The sequence below is a fragment of the Erigeron canadensis genome, chromosome 7 (genome assembly GCF_010389155.1).
Source record: "Erigeron canadensis isolate Cc75 chromosome 7, C_canadensis_v1, whole genome shotgun sequence".
Classification (NCBI taxonomy): Eukaryota; Viridiplantae; Streptophyta; class Magnoliopsida; order Asterales; family Asteraceae; genus Erigeron; species Erigeron canadensis.
Window position 1 is genome coordinate 33049675 of NC_057767.1, and position 17515 is coordinate 33067189.

The 17515-nt window shown below is 34.4% G+C and overlaps 2 protein-coding genes across 2 annotated transcripts; one reads left to right on the forward strand and one right to left on the reverse strand.

Annotated features, from left to right (window-relative positions):
- Positions 1-6: 6 nt before the first annotated feature.
- On the reverse strand, positions 7-3077 carry LOC122607719. The gene is made up of 4 exons (XM_043780747.1): positions 2774-3077; positions 1050-1111; positions 818-922; positions 7-270 (listed from the first exon to the last, which is right to left on the reverse strand). The coding sequence occupies exons 1-4, from the start codon at positions 2958-2960 to the stop codon at positions 124-126; spliced, it is 501 nt and encodes a 166-aa protein (XP_043636682.1). The 5' UTR covers positions 2961-3077; the 3' UTR covers positions 7-123.
- A 7982-nt stretch (positions 3078-11059) lies between these two features.
- On the forward strand, positions 11060-15489 carry LOC122609353 (LRR receptor-like serine/threonine-protein kinase RGI2). The gene is made up of 2 exons (XM_043782404.1): positions 11060-13946; positions 14953-15489. Exons 1-2 carry the CDS (start codon positions 11060-11062, stop codon positions 15465-15467), a joined length of 3402 nt encoding a protein of 1133 aa, XP_043638339.1. The 3' UTR covers positions 15468-15489.
- Positions 15490-17515: the final 2026 nt, after the last annotated feature.

Sequence of the window (17515 nt, forward strand, 5' to 3'; positions counted from 1 at the left end):
ACAAAATACTGAAAACTGTGAGCTCAAAATATATAAAATGGGTTCCATGGATGTACAAAATTTACTTGTATTTAACAAGCTTTGCAAAAGCTAGTGAATATTAATGGAGTTTGGTCAAAATAGTTATTTGTACTTTTCCATAATTCTTCTTGCTTCTTCGAGGCTCTCTTCGTCTGTTGAAGTGGTGGTGCTGGAGGTGCCTCCGCCCCCTTTAGGACCTTCATCTTTGTTTAGCGCGATGAATGCCGAGTAAATCAGTCCCATTGTTGCCTGTTACATAATACTCGGAAAATTAGCTGCATTGTGAACTTTCTATTGACTACATTTAATGTAAAATAACGGCCTTTGTTGAAGGAACTCTCGAGAACACAGATACTCATGATGATGGGACAACCTCCGTTTTCAAATGTACCATATAAAAAACCTCGACATTCATATTTTCCATTCTCGTGAGGCTTTATGATGAAATTAAGTGAATCTGCAAGATTCCATCTTGCATGTGCCAATAGGTCGATTTGGGTTATGTTATCTCAACTGGGTGAAACAGGTACTAGAAGCAGGAAGCTGAAAGTCAATTTCTGACGCATAACCTGCTAAATCTTATTTAACGACTGATTTAAATTGTAACAATGTTGCTTTGCTAACCATGATTAATGTCTTAATTGTTCACTAAAATGTTGTAACATTGGGCAAAAAGTATGGGTCAGCAAAAAAGTTGTTACATGTCAGCCCAACCCAACCCAACCCAAACCCTTCTTGACCCGTTACCTAACCTACCAAGCTATAGCCCGTCTTAAAAATCAAGTTATAAGTTTACCAGAACAAAGAAAGCTGTGGACAAGAACGACTTGAGTAGAAAGAGTGCAATGGTCGCCCCAATTACAGCCACAGATATCCGAGCAATTGGTCTTGGAACAGATTCCTAAAACACATGACCAAAAAAAAGGTATAATCTGTGAAAAATGGAAACTTATCAAGTGAATTTAATTAACTTATCAAGCGAATTTAATTCAATCTTCAAGAAAATAAGAGGATAGAGAATTTCTTACTGGCACTAAAGTTGTTCCTGCTTCAATTCCATCCTTTCCAACCTTATATGCTGTTTGAAGCACTTTATAGACAACACAAGACATTAAGTTAGCATGAGGCTTAGATATCACATGAAAAAAAGAAAAAAAAACCTAAAGAATGTGTTCTACATGCCATACCACTCCCTATATAAAATGAAATTGATAAATATTGATTCTAAATGTATACAGTAGAAACATATTACAGGCAAGATTTGAAGTATTCTTCTGATCTTGGTCAGCGCTTCAAAGTAATTTCAGTTGTGGCCTTTCAGTTGTCTTTGAGTTTTAGTTTGATGATTGTCTTATGTTTAGGCCAGACTGTCTGTATTAGAAATGTGTATCATTTTAAGCTTCAAATAACTTTTTGACTATTTCAAAAAAGAAATAAACTAGTTACTCGAATTTAACACGACACAATTGTACCGTTGGAATAGTACAACAAGCAGCAAAAATGGACTTACGGTGAAAAAGGTTCAAGTTTCTCAATACTAACTAAAATAAGTTTCTGAATTCTTCAAGTTCTTCAAAATGTAATACATCATCCCCAAAACTCGTTGTTGTATGTAAAGCTTAGGAGGAGGAAGATATTATATTACTACCAACAAAATCTAATATAAGACATAACGCTTTGTGAAGCTCAAACTTTATGGTAAGAATTGGGTTTACAAACTTAATATAGCAACTAAGACGTGAGTAACTAATTTATAAATTGCTAATAAAATGTCATATGTAACATTACCTGCAAGAAAACAGAGCCGGTTGATTATAAAAGGCTAAGCCAAAGCACAAAAAAACTGATTTTACTTCACTAGTTTTACGCTCAAGTTCACTTAACCAATTTGGGAAGTGCAATCATGTGAGTTTCTCAATTAATACTACCAGGATACATAACACATTCCGAATTACATAGTCGACGTAAAGTTGAATTTCATGTTGATGCATATGCAGTAGACAGAATTGTTCCACTACACCCAAAGCTCGAGAAAACCTGACTTTCCTGAATCTAGCAAAGTTAAAAGTCCCTGTCTCGCCATAACTATGTCTCCCGTTAACAACATTCACAATACTAATAATCTTCTTTCTACATATAATTACACTTCTTCATGTTGAAGGGGCATCGTTTTTCATTATGACACGGGGCTAGCGAAATCCAACGGAAGACCTAAAGTCCTAAACCTAAGGTCTTTGTAAAGTTATCAAATTCTTAAATCAAAGATAATTACGGTTTTTAGACAAATATTTCTCTAAAAATGTACACCTTTTGGAGCAAAAAGTCATGGTGTGGCCCAATAACCTCCAAAATCAAGATAAACCTTAAATAGTGAAATTCTTTAAAGCCAGTACCTTTGAACTTATAAGGCGCTTAAACTTCTATATTCCAATCCTTTGTTACAAACTTTCCACAAGTTAACATGAAATAACAATAATATCTGAGGCAAGTCTTCGACTCAGGTATATGCGGAGAATAATAATATATAATATCTGTACACCGCCGATTTTTAACCGACCACCACTAAACATGTTTCATGTTATTGTACAGTACAATACCTTAAAGTATGTTTGGTGGTCTAAAACTACCCATTACATAATTACATACCGAAAATGAAATTTTAACATACAAAATAAAACTTAAAGAAAACCAACAAATTTATTATGAACAGAAACATATTATTAAAAGCAGAGTTAAAAAAAAAAAAAAGTACCTTTAAGAAACCCAGATTGAGCAGCTTGGATTGTGGAACTGAATTTCCTTGTTTGAATGATTGGAAGCTTTTTCAACTTTAATAATGATTGGGAGTTATAAGATAAGGATTGTGATTTGTATGTGTGTGATTTTAAAGAATAACATATTGGAGAATATGTATTTTGGATAGTAAATATACAAGACATGTTGAAATAATATATGTGTTTTATGAATCTTTTTAATTGCTTTTTTTTTTCTTTTCTGTACTTATAACTTATATAAGCAGCTACAATCCCATATTTTCTGTATGTGTTTGTGTGTGTTTTTGCAGAGGGATTACTGACTGGTTAGCAAGAAAGATAAGTGGATAGAGGATTGGGCTACATTTTTGGGGCTTAAATTTATGGGCTTGTTTTCATATTTGGGCCTACTTTAAGAAAAATGAACAAAATTTTTTCAAAGTTATAAAACCTGGCCATTCATTGTGTCACAAATTCACAATCTCGTCAAATATAGTGTGTGAACTGTGGAATCCTACTGACGAATTCATAAACATAAAACTAACGCTATTTCTTGTATTGTTTTTTTAATAAAGCACGAGAGTAAGTACTCGCGCGTTGCGGCGGCAAGATGGTGGGGGTGATAGGTCATAAAGTGTGATAGCCAAATGCCTTAACCGTACGGGTTCCACCATCGGATTTAAAAATTCGTCGAAAGTATATCGAATGACATCTCTAATGAAAGAGCATGAAATTTTAAGAACACCCATATAATTTTTATAATTTATCGATGTACGGTTGGTGTAATAAAAGATTTTGCATAAATAAATGATTTATGGATGAGAAAAAAAAATGATCGGTTGAGATTTAAGGAGAGAGAAAATGTATTATAGTTATTTTAGATATCTATAAAATAGATAGAGGGCATTTTAGGAAAGTAAAAATGTTAAAAACTTAAAATTTGAACGGAAGAAATTTGCTTTATAATATAGTATTGATAAGTTACCCATTATGATTTGAACATTCAACACACATCAATCCTATATACAAAAAAGCTTTACTTCATACTACTATTCAGCATTACTGGCATGTTGAACTCTGTTTATATTAATACGAGGGAAAGTGACGGCGCATTGCGCCGGTGAGATGGTGTGGTGATAGGTCAGAGGAGGTGATAAGTGTAACACCCCGCTAAAGCGGAATATACGGGATGCACAGATAAGCACAATTGCACATAGTACAAGTTCCAACACAGCCATTAAGATTAATCAAAGAACAAAAGTACAGTAGTTATTACAGATCATAAGAAGTACTCAAACTCAGTCAATGGACAAAGACAGAACAATTGTCTTTAAGAACCAGTACTTGAACTGAACAGCAAAGGAAAGATCTTCACAACTCCCGATCTTGGATGCTCGAACAATCGCCAAAGGATGAGCTTAAGAGAGGAAGGCTCCTATGCTACAAGATCTACTTTATCCTAGCCTGAAAAGCATGTAAGTTCAAAAGGTCAACTACAAAAGTAGTTGGTGAGATTCACATAATGTACTTTTAGTTCACATATACGTATATATGTATAATAAGAACAAGATCATAAGTTTTGTACGTCGAACCAATGTATTTTGCAATAATAAGGACTAGGTCAAGATCTGCACTTTGAACATAAATACTTTATGATAGGAAGAACTAGGTCAAGAACTGCACTTTGAACATAAATACGTTATAATAGGAAGAACTGAATAAGAACATATAATGAACCTTAGGCATAAGTTGAAAAAAATCACTGCTAAACCGATTGGCCAGAACTGAACTTTAGTGTAATAGTGTGCTCATATGATAGTAAGATCTATGTCAGAACAGATGACATGTACAAGAACAAGTAATATGCATTCTCCTAAACCGTGGAGAATGAGGGTGGGTCTACCCTAAACAGCGCTGTCCATAATTACTACGGTTCATTCCATGAACTGTGGGATATGAATTGATAGCAGTGAACAAGAACTAAACAAGTACATGTACGAACTAGAACATAATAAAGATCAAGTACGGTAGTATGAATGTATTTAAGCTCCTGCCCATTCAAGACTTAAATACTCCTTCAAATAGTTTAGGAATCATTTCATAAGTAGTTCAAGATCAAGCTCATAATATAGTACGTAAAATAGTTCACGAACATATGTACAAGTACGAAAATAGTTTTCATGCTTTTCAGTCCCCAATAAAGAACTTTGAACAAATGTACGAGAGGGGGGATTAGTGAACTCACAGTGATCTGGTACAAGCACTAGTAGTATTAGCACAGAGAATAAGCACAAAGATAGATAAGTATATCTATCGAAATCCAAGCATGTCTTGATGGATGCCTAAGTACATGTCATAGATCATAATTAAGTACGCATGTTAGTTCATGTGATTATTCAATCACTGAAATGTCCTTGATGAACTGATGATTTGGTCCGTTGAAGATCTTTGAACGTTTTGACTCGAAAGAGTTTTAAATGAACTTTAAGTACATGAACTGGACTCGAACTGAACATCTTTGAACTCACACTTAAGTACTTATCGTGTTAATGAGTTGAACATGTCTTTAATGATGAACTTTTAGTCTTTAGAACTCATTTTAATCGATCATAACACTCGTACTTTGATAATCAAGATAGAACATGTTTTATTTGCACTTAATTAGGGTTTGTACTTTGTACGTTGTCTTAGATCGAACCATGATCTAGTTTTTGTGTTAATGGACAGCCCTTGAGATGTTTAATCAAGTAATGATGTTGTTATGAACTGATTATGTGATTAAGGATCGAGTGTGGTATGATATAGAACAAGTACGTGTCGGTTCAAAGTTGCACAAAGTCGTCCTAGGGTTTTGGATGCAAGATCGTCCTAGGTGACTCAAGATCGTCCTACAGGGCCTTAGACCAGATCGTTCCAGTTGCCTTATTGTACAAGATCGTTTCACAAGTTAAGGTTCAAGGTCATCTTAGTTTCTTAGTTTAACCAAGATCGTTCTAGGTGCACAATACCTCAAGATCGTCCTAAAGGACTTAGATCAGGATCGTCCTATGATCCATTGAACAAGAACAAGTCTCAAGGTCAATTCAAGAACAAGTTGTTTGAGCTAAACCAATCCAAAGGATCGGTTACCCATTAAACGTACCAACAACACCACACACCACACGAGATTGAACAAGCATGAACTATGAACTAAGGAGGCTGGCCAGGACGATCTTGGGCTCAAGATCGTCCCTCCAGAATCGTCCCAAGGTCCTGAACGGGCTGAACATGAACATGAACATCACACAAAGATCTAGATCGGTTCCGGGACTTGTTAGAACATATATGTATAATAACACCAACCATTAACATTTTTAACGATTTCAAGACCCTCAATAACATGAACAAGGTGTGGCACACTTTAGTGTTGAAAATCAACACTAAAGAAGAAAGAAGAAGAAGAAGAATTTTGTGTGTGAAAATATATGTTAGAACATATATGTGAAAATCAACACTAATGAACATATATGTTAGAACATATATCTAGATCGGTTCCAAAATCAAATGATGAATTTTGTGTGTGAAAATGTGGCTGCACTATGTGTTTTAGTGTGAGAAAAGAAGAAAGAAGAAGAAGATGAAGTATGAATGTTTCTCTCTCTAGGTTTCCATCTTATTTCTTTATATACCTTTCCCATATTAAATGAACCCAATAATTGCAAGGACCATTTGCGAACATTTTGAACTAGAACTTTAATGAACATGAACGTTTATAAATCAAACTTTAATATTTCATTGTACATAGATATGAACTCATCATATCAATCAAGATTTAAGATCAAATTGACCTTCATATAAGCACATAATTGAGGTCTAAAGTACGTCAAGAACTTATTCAAATTGAACTGTCTGACCGTTCTAATGGCAAATGTAAGTTTTTAAGAACTTAATAAGAACATTTCTAAGACGGTTGTTACAATAAGTCATAAAGTGTGATAACTAAATGCCTTAGCCGTACAGGCTTCGTCCTCGAATTTAAAAATTCGTCGAAAGTATATCAAATGACATCTGTAATGAAAGAGCATGAAATTTTAGGAAAAACCATACAATTTTTATAACTTATCGATAAACGATTTTGAATGAATTAGAGGAATAAAATGATCTATGGAAGAGAGAAAAAAAAATTAGTGTTGAGATTTAAGGAGAGAGAAAAAAATGAGTGGTTGAGATTTAAGGGTATTATAAGTATATTAGGTAGAGATGTTTAAATTAGTGAAAAAGAAAGAAAGATAATTTGGTAGTTCAAATCCTCTTTTGAGATTTTAAAAAAAGACAACATGCTTTATAAGATAGTATAAATAAATATAGATATAATAACCATTTCTTTTGGAAAAAAAAAATAATATATCATTCATATTTAAGCTATCTCCAATGTCAGATTTTATGACTCATAGCGTCGGGTCTCAATGTTATGCATGGTTGGTGCTGGGTTTCAATTTTATGGTTATAACATAAGCTTTTTAATTATTTTATTCGCTTTGTTTGTGTATATATGTAAATTGATATTATAAAAATAAACCATTAAAGTTAAAAATGAAAAAGTGACTTCAATGTTATGTAATTATGTTAATACTTAATACTATGATATGTGACACTTTAGTGTCAAAAAATTTATATAATCATGGAGATGGTCTTATTATTATTGAAATGAAAAGAATCAAATGCACATGAGAGGTAGTAGTGTAGTACAAGGCACACCGATGTCATAAGTGAGTAACGTTTTGATATCTTTTCAAGAAAATGATTCCATAACGGATCACATGGTCTTTTAGTCTTGTAATATGTGAACTCATCTTTTTTTAACTCTAACATTATCCCATGCTCTTAAATAACAACGTTAGATCAAGTGGTTAACACCCTTGTTTTTTAGAGATAAAGGTCAGGTTCTATCATCATCCTTTGTAAGGCTGAAGATTCTTTTCTATTTTTAGCTAGATACTAGAAGTAGTCTCTTTACACCGTCGTGGTAGGGGTAAGGTTGTCTACATCGTAAGCTCCCCCATACACCGTCGAAGTATTGAAAACCCGTGAAAGACGGCATTGGGCGTTACTTACTTACTCATTATTATCGCATGCTCTTTCAAATTCAAGTTTCATATATGGGTATTAACTAGCATTAAGTGGTTAATATTTTTGTTTTTAGAGACTGAAATCAATGATTTTATCTTCATGTTTTTATAAGGTTAGAGATTTTTTTCTATCCTAAATAAAACTTGTAAGCAGTCTCTTTACACAGTCATAGTAGAGATAAAGTTGTCTATATCTTAACCTCCTTCATACAATGTAGAGGTATTAAGGATGAGCATAGACCATCCAGGATATGGTACAATGGTCTCGAAAATCTCCAAATATTGGTACCGATCCCGACCACATATGGGACGGTACCATTACCGAATAGATACGAGACTAGAATTTTGGTACTAAATCTCGACTAGTAACGAATTTTGACAGACAAACAAACAAACGATCAACACTCATTCAAAAATACCATTTTGAATACGTATCCAATATGTATGCCTTATATTGTGGTGTAGGATCACAATTGAAATACAATGCACTACCTCGAATGCTAGCAACTACTTTTGAAAAACATGAGCATAGTTGGAAACATGGAATGATTTTTCTTTTGTTATAAAAGATGGATGCTATAGTAGTATGAAATATTTTTTAAAGCTATATATATTTTTAAATGTGGATACCTACAATTTTTTTACCCATTTAGTTAATTAGTCTTTAGTACCTAATTTCTTTAATAACATATAAAAGTATCAAATAAAATCATGTCCATGTATTATACACAGAGGCCAACATTTTTTAAATCAAGGTTCAAACTTTGGTAATGGTGTTTCTTGGTATATTTAAATAAGGTAGTGTTAGTTTAAAATTTGTTGTTAAAAAAATGTATTATATACAGAGACCAGCATTTTTTAAATTAATAAACACATCATGAAAAAAGTGTTCGGTCCTTTTAAACCACAACCAATAACCACATTGTAGCTAGTCGTCGGCTATATCGTAGAGGACGCTGTTGGACAACCATGTCGTGTCCCGTGTTGTGAAGCATGCCCTCGTGTGGAAGAATAGGTGAAGGCAAGCTCGCATGGATTGGTTGGGTTTATTATTATTATTTTTTAATTTCGAATATACATGAAAATAACCATATTTAATATATGTATGTGTATGTATGAAATACATGTAGTGAGAAACAACTATTTTCTTCAAAGGAAGATGTATAAATATAGATATAGTATATGTGTATCAATGTAAGAAGAATATATATGATGTATTGATATTTGAGGGAACATGAGACTCCAAGGTTTTGTGTTTAAATTTAGTATGAGCAAAATTCTTCTCAATCGAAAACAAAGATTTTTTGGAAACGAGAAATATTTTGAACTAGTTGGGTATAAGAAGAGACAAGAAAGTTAAGCCCAAATTTATCGTATTTTTATTAGTTTTATCTAATGAAAAAAAACTTGCAACGTATCATGAAAAAACCTTGTTAAAAGGAAATGATAGAGGTGCCTTTGAAGACCTTCTTCAAGTGTTCGACATTTGGAGTTATTTTGCCAATATGAGGTTAGCTCATCTGTTAAATTTATGCCTATTGAAGAAAAAATTAAGGTTGAAACCTTAGCTACCTCTCCCCACTAGGGATGGGACGGTATTGATGCCGATGGTACCAGTCTCAAAAATCATGAAAATATGGCACCGGTACTGCATAAGGTGAGATCGAGACGGGATCGAAAAATCTCGTTGTTTGTGGGATTATCCTGATTCGTCACAATCCTGAAAATCATCAAAAACCAATATTGGTGCCGATCCTACTTGGGACTTGGTACCACTTCCCTATATCAAGATAGGGACGCCAGACGGGACTCGAGACTTGAGATTTTTTACTCATCCTTACTCCTCACTCCTCCCCGTCGGCCCCACTTTTCTGCATCTTTTCAATCATCCCCAACCTTTTCCCACTTGCAGATATCTCACTACCCATTTCCCATTAACAAAAATTACTTCATCACTTTTCCCCGCTTTTTTTTTATACATATTTTTTATTTTTGTAACATCAAATAAAAATCAACTTTCAATTAAATAAAAAGATAAGAAGGTGGGAGCGAACATGGATGCGATGGTCACTTTTTCCCCCACCACGCAGCTGATCACTGGTCAGAGTTGTGTTACACCCCGGTCATCACTCCTTTACCAATGTATACCATCTATCCTAAGAGTACAAATAGATTCGATTTAATACTGTATTCAACAAGCTATAATATAAATAAATATATGAGCAAAAAGTGAATATCTACCTATAGCAAAAAGTGAGTATCCACCTATTAGCCTATATTTATACTAAAAATGAATTGAGTTGCTAAGTGTCTCTTTTGTTTATACTCTTACGAGTCGCTGTGTTAACTTAGACTGATTCAATGCGTGCCATAAAATAATTATTGTAATTTGATAATATGATTATATATTATATTTATGACTACATTATTTTGTGTGTTATTATGTATTTTTTTTATCCTCTTAGTGTGAATTTGTAGATATACGGTAACTTTATGAATCAAAATTATCGAATATTTAATATTTTAGTAAATGTATTAAGATAATCAAATTATATTTTATTTATAAAAGTATCACATGTATAATCATACTATGTTACGAAGGAATCCTTTACCGATAAAAAAACATAGGTTTAAATCGAGTTAAATTACAAATCGACAACCATGTATCTATTTATATACAAGTCGACGAGTATGTTATACTACCGGATCGTACGACCATCCCTTATTTAAAGACCATCCCTTTAAATTCAAAAAAATGGCGCTACTCTCAACACACAGACACTCTACAAACGTTGAACTTCAATGCCAAAGTAACCCCTACATCACCATTGAAGAAAACCAAGCAAAACCCACTATCCTCGCACATGATTCCCTCATTGTTCCCGATATTAAGGTCAATCACTTGTACATTTTCCATCCCTATTTGTACCTTAACACATATCAAGAAAATTTACAGAACCCCAATGCAAAAAATGATGCTCATAATAATACTTAACTACGAAATTATAAACAAATTGTTCCTGTTCCCAAGTTCTCTATGTCTCTCATTTCCTTGCTTTCCTTTTAAGCAAATTTTTTTGTGTTTTGTCCAATTTCATGCTGCAACAAAACCCCAGAAATAATTTGTATCTAGGAATTAGTCCCCTCACACACACTCATACTCACACATATTTGCAAATGCCAATGTTTAGAATTAGGCACAAACATAAACATTACCACTATATCTTTTTCTTGCTTATTTCATTTCTTCTTGTTTTTCTTGTTAATGGTTTAAACAATGAAGGTGTTGTTCTGCTTTCATGGGTATCATCAAGTTTACAACTTTTTTCAACTTGGAATCAATCTGATGATAACCCATGTGCATGGACTTATATTACATGTTCATCACAGAAATATGTTACACAAATTAGTATCAAGAATGTTGAACTAGCTCTGCCTTTTCCTGCTAATCTTTCCTTGCTTAAAGAGTTAGAAAGTGTTGTTATTTCTGGAACTAATTTGACTGGAAAGATCCCAGATGAAATTGGTGATATTAGTACATTACAAGTTTTTGATGTGAGTTATAATAGTCTTGTAGGTGATATACCTATATCTATAGGTAAGCTTATGAAACTTCAAGATTTGGTGTTGAACTCTAATCAACTTAGTGGGGTTATCCCAAAACAGATTGGTAATTGTTTAAGTTTGAAAAATCTTGTTTTGTTTGATAATTTGTTGAGTGGTGAGCTTCCTGTTGAGCTAGGAAATCTTGGCAAATTGGAAACTGTTAGAGCTGGTGGGAATAAAGATATAACAGGAAAGATCCCTTTTGAGTTGGGGAAATGTCAAAATTTGGAAATTTTAGGCCTGGCTGTTACAAAGATTTCAGGTACTATTCCTAGCTCCTTAGGTAGTTTAACAAAGCTTCAAACTTTATCTATATATACAACAATGCTTACAGGAGAAATACCGAAAGAAATCGGAAATTGTAGTGAGCTAGTTGATTTGTATCTATATGAAAATGATCTTTCTGGGTCACTTCCATTTGAGTTAGGAAATCTTCAAAAGCTAGAAAGGATGTTATTGTGGCAAAATAATCTTGTGGGGTTTATACCTATGGAGATAGGAAATTGTAGAAGTTTGAAGGTTATTGATCTGTCTTTGAATTTTTTATCTGGTGACATTCCTACTTCATTTGGAAATCTTGTTGATCTTGAAGAGTTAATGTTAAGTAACAACAACATTTCGGGCTCAATCCCACCGGTTCTTTCGAATTGTACTCATTTAGTCCAACTACAGCTTGATCAAAACAGGTTGACGGGTTCGATACCGAGTGAGCTTGGGATGTTAGGAGAGTTATCGGTGTTCTTTGCGTGGCAGAATAAACTTGAAGGAAGCATACCTTCACCAATGGCAGGTTTGAAGAGTCTGCAGTCTCTTGATTTGTCTCATAACTATCTCACTGGCAGCTTACCTTCTGGTTTATTTGATTTGAAGAACTTAACAAAACTTCTTTTGATTTCAAATTCCATTTCGGGTTCAATCCCATCGTCGATAGGGAATTGTAGTTCACTGCTTAGATTAAGGCTAGTAAATAACAAAATTAGTGGACCGATTCCTAAAGAAATCGGGTTTCTTGTAGAGATAGATTTTCTAGATATATCTGACAATCTTCTCACAGGAGTAATCCCGGATGAAATAGGAAATTGCACACATCTGCAAATGCTGAATCTCAGCAATAACACTCTTTCTGGCACTTTGCCTAGCTCACTAGTTTCTTTAACCAACCTTCAAGCTTTAGATGTTTCAAATAATCAGTTTTCGGGTCGAATTCCCAATAGTTTAGGTGAACTTTCTTTGATTAACAGACTTGCAGTTAGTGGAAATTCATTTTCAGGCCCAATTCCTATAACGCTTGGTCATTGTTCAAATCTGCAGTTTCTTGATCTTAGTAGTAACAGGCTTTCTGGTAACATTCCGGTTGAGCTTTTCAGCTTAGTGTCGTTAGATATCGCTTTGAATTTGAGCTGTAATTTGTTAAACGGAATAATCCCACCAGAGATATCATCTTTGAACAAGCTTTCAGCACTAGATCTTTCTCATAACATGTTAACTGGAGACTTAATGGCACTTTCTAGGCTCGTGAATCTTGTCTCGTTAAACGTTTCTTACAACAATTTCACTGGTTTTCTCCCTGACAGCAAACTTTTTCATCAGTTATCAGTCCAAGAATTTGCTGGAAACAATGGGTTATGCCCGTTGGGTCATAAGTCTTGTTTCCTTGGTCAGACGGGCCAAATGGGCAAGTCTAACAAAAGGGGTATTGGGGATTCAAAGAGGCTCCAAGTTGCTATAGCTTTATTAGCAGTTGCAGCTGTGGCATTGGTAATTCTCGGGATAATAGCTGTTTTTCGAGTTCAGAAAGCTAAACCTCAAGATACTGATTCTGAATCTGGGAACTGGAGTTCATCAAATTGGAAATTCACACCATTTCAAAAGCTTAGTTTCACAATAGATCAAATATTAAGATCTTTGATCGAAACCAATGTGATTGGAAAGGGGTGTTCAGGTGTAGTATATCGTGCAAATCTTGATCATGGTGAAGTGATTGCTGTGAAAAAACTATGGCCAACAGCAATGGCATCCGCATATAGTCAGGATAAGGGTGTACCTTCAAGTGCAGTTCGTGATTCTTTCTCGACGGAAGTGAAAACCTTGGGACTAATCCGTCACAAAAACATTGTTCGGTTCTTGGGTTGTTGTTGGAACCGAAACACGAGATTGCTTATGTATGACTACATGCCTAATGGAAGCTTAGGGAGTCTTCTTCATGGAACTAGTGGGTGCTGTTTAGAATGGAATTTAAGGTATCAGATAATATTAGGTTCAGCTCAAGGATTGGCGTATTTGCATCATGATTGTGTGCCTCCCATTGTTCATAGGGATATTAAGGCGAATAATATTCTCATCGGGCTTGATTTTACACCTTACATTGCTGATTTTGGACTGGCAAAACTTGTCGATGATAGGGATTTTGCTCGATCATCAAGCACAGTTGCTGGTTCCTTTGGTTATATTGCTCCAGGTTGGTTCTGTTTTTGTCAAGTTTGTTTAAAATTTTTATTATCATATTTAGGGGCACAAACAAGCAAATGATTTCATCTCCAATACAAATATGAGCTTGGAACATATGATTAGGACAAGTTTGACCCTTTTAGCTCAATGGGTCGTGTTATATAGCTAGCCATTCGGGTATAGGATCAAAGGGATTGAACGTTGTCCAAAGTCTTCTGTTATGCAAACAACCATAGTTGCATTGTTATTATAATAAGGGAAAAGAATCTGTGTGTGTATGTAACTTGTCTTCCGCTACTATCGTAGGAAAGAAACTTTGTTTTGGTTCATTGTATGTAAGTTTGTCTCAAAACTGAACGAATGGTGTAAGAAATCGGCCGGATACTAACATGGCACCATCAAACATCTGATACGTGGCCCAATGAGAGACTGCCACATCAGCATTTAGCAGATTATTTACACGATCTGTTAGTTTTAGCAGGTTACTTACATACGATGAACCAAAACAAAGTCTTTCTTATAATAGTAGCTGAAGACAAGTTACATACACACACAGATTCTTTTCCCTTATAATAATCTTCTTTTGTTTAGTCATGACTGCCATATTAAGCATCTATAAGCAAACTAATATATTGTTGGATAGAGATACAAATCGACACTGACCCATTCAGCCCGTAATAAAAAACAGCCCGTTTCACTTGAACACGGCAGTTTGCTTTTGAAGCCCTATGAGTGTGCTTGTGGTGTTTTTGTGGCCATGAAATATGCAACGATTTGTCTTAAGGAAATCTCTAAAGTACTAATAAAGGTTTTGGAGCCTATGTATGTGCTTATGATCATCTTTGGTATAGATTTCTGGGTCAAGCTTGAATTAAACATAGTTCTCATAGAACTTTTGAGCTATTTAATATCAATTAGACAAGGTACTGAAATCTTGACTCGGCCCTTTTGCAGCTGAAGTCATAATAAAATTCTATTTTAGTTGTGTTAGTGACAAATCTTATCATAATTTGCAGAGATAGGATACATGATGAAAGTAACAGAAAAGAGCGATGTATACAGCTTTGGTGTGGTTATGCTAGAAGTACTAACAGGTAAGCAGCCAATCGACCCAACCATAGAAGACGGTCTGCACATTGTGGACTGGGTCAGACAGAAACGAGGCGGGGTTGAAGTATTAGACACAAGTCTACAGGCCCGACCCGACCCTGAGATAGAAGAGATGATGCAAACACTAGGTGTCGCTTTACTTTGTGTTGCTCCAATTCCAGATGACCGGCCTTCCATGAAAGACATTGAAGCAATGCTGAAGGAAATAAGACACGATAGGGAAGAGGGTGCAAAAGCGGAATCCACAATGACCCTGAAAGGGTCTAATGCAGCTGCTAATGAAGAAAAAACCTGTAAGACAAGTGCAGGCCCATCAACGGATGCAATGAAGTGTTTGTATATTCAAAGCAATAACTCGAGCTTCTCAGCATCGTCATTGTTGTACTCTTCATCATCTAATGCTGGTAAAAATGGAGTTTGATTAGTAGATGGTGTTATTGACTTCAGGGATTTAATTGTAGAGTTTGTTGTATTAGATCAGTTTGTTATATCATGCCTTTGGAGGGTAAAAAAAAAAAGCAATAAGTAGCTGAAGTTTGTGCTTTGAAGTTGTTCTACCTGTTTTTCAGTTAGTTTTTATTTTTTTTTTATAATTCTTATTGGAAATAAATGAGTTTACTTACTAAAAGCTGTCAAAAGTTGAATTTTTTGTTACCTTTTACTGCAACTTTGTCTATTGAAATTTGATCAATTAGTAATTATTTTTTATAATTGATCAAGTTTCCTTCACAAAGAAATCAAAGCCCACGGCAAAAATACCCGTACCTGATAGGGAATTTGATACCTGGACCTGATTTGAATAGGGAATCTCTGAATTGACCGGGGATGAGGACGGGTATGTGCATATAGTTTTATTCCCAGACAGGGACGGAAATACATATTTATTATAATTGCTTTATGTTTTGTCTAGATATTAAAATCATTTTAAGTTTAAAGCTTTTTGCTTAATGCTTTTTATATGTTATACTTCATTTAATATTTACTTAACCATATGCGAGCATGATATTCGCGTAATGCAGTGGCGGTAGTGTGGAAGCGGTCTAGTGGTGTCCGTGGTGGTACTATTGGTGGTGGTGGCAGTAGTGGAAATTTTTAAAAGATTAAGGCTTAAAATATTAATTATTAAAATAATAGTTTAGAATGTAAATTAAATCATTAAGGGCAAATTTGGTATATTATAAAATTTTTTTCCATAGTGGGTGTTTATTAAGGGTAATTTAGTAATTTTGTATGAAACTATTGTGTAACCATTTCTAAAAATGAGGGGTGTGATAATTTTTATAAAGGAGTATAAATAGTATTTATACATGAAAAGAAAAGATCGAACAACACATTCTCTTGTTTATCTTTTACTACGATTTACTTAGGTTTATTCGAAAAAGGTATCTCGATACCCGACGGAGATACCCGATGAGACGAATATGAGGATGTAATTTAATTCTCCGACGGGGATTGAGACGGAGATAGAGATTGAGATCTCCGATAATACTCGCCTCATTGTCATCCCTACCGATAAGATAGCCGTGTACAAAAAAAACCGAAACCGACCCCGAAAGACAACCCGTAACCAAACCCGGTCAACACTCGGTTCGGATATATAAATCAAGACATTTTGAATAATATATTAACTCCATGATGTGCCATTCCAGAAAAAAGAAATTATTAACTCCATGAAGTAATCAAATGAAAAGGATCACATTTGTTTTCTATGTTTAGATCTAACTATCCAAGTCCCAAAATGTGTCACTCTTCTACAGTCTATTATTAAATCCAATGCATATCTTTTACGGGATTGAATAAGTCAAACAAGAATTATAGATATTTGGTGTCATAAATATACTTTAAATTCACTATTTATGGTTTCATTAGTACTTCTCAGGAGCAATGACACATTTGGTAATTAACCTTATATATAAACAAATCACATCCCATTACGTGGCCGTCGAGAATTTGCATAAATTCTATAATCTCTCATGACTGTCACATGTTTGTAATGTATGGCTAAAAACTGTGATATACAGATCGATCACTACCCATACGCCTTATTTCTTAATTGTGCATGTTATAAAACAACTTACATTATACAAATTAAAATTGGATTCCATCTTTCAAAAGCAAACATAATCTTATGGGTCAAAAATCGACGAGGGAGGATGGCGGTGACGAAATACATCATGGTTTTTATGTGGAAGTTTTCTTCTCGCTCCCTTCATTTTGGGTTTAAATGACGTCTTGTGCTTACTATTTTTCTTTCTAAATTTAGACAAAACGTAACCTTTTTTTTTTGCTTTCTTTCGTTTCGCTGATCTGGGTTTGGTTTTTAGAGGTGATGTACATACGTCCTAGCTATTTGTCGTATTTTCTCTTATCGTGGTTGGACCGCCATCTACAAGTGATAAATGTAATAACATTGTTACAACTGTTCGCATTTAGTATGCAGGATAGCGACCAAACTGAGAATTTCATGAA

Coding starts and splice junctions, on each gene's coding strand:
- LOC122607719 (XM_043780747.1), bottom strand. CDS start 2,960: ATGTCTTGTATATTTACTATCCAAAATACATATTCTCCAATATGTTAT. Junction 1,112..2,773: donor TCAATCTGGGTTTCTTAAAG/GTACTTTTTTTT, acceptor TTGTCTATAAAG/TGCTTCAAACAGCATATAAG. Junction 923..1,049: donor CAGGAACAACTTTAGTGCCA/GTAAGAAATTCT, acceptor CATGTGTTTTAG/GAATCTGTTCCAAGACCAAT.
- LOC122609353 (XM_043782404.1), top strand. CDS start 11,060: ATGCCAATGTTTAGAATTAGGCACAAACATAAACATTACCACTATATC. Junction 13,947..14,952: donor CTTTGGTTATATTGCTCCAG/GTTGGTTCTGTT, acceptor CATAATTTGCAG/AGATAGGATACATGATGAAA.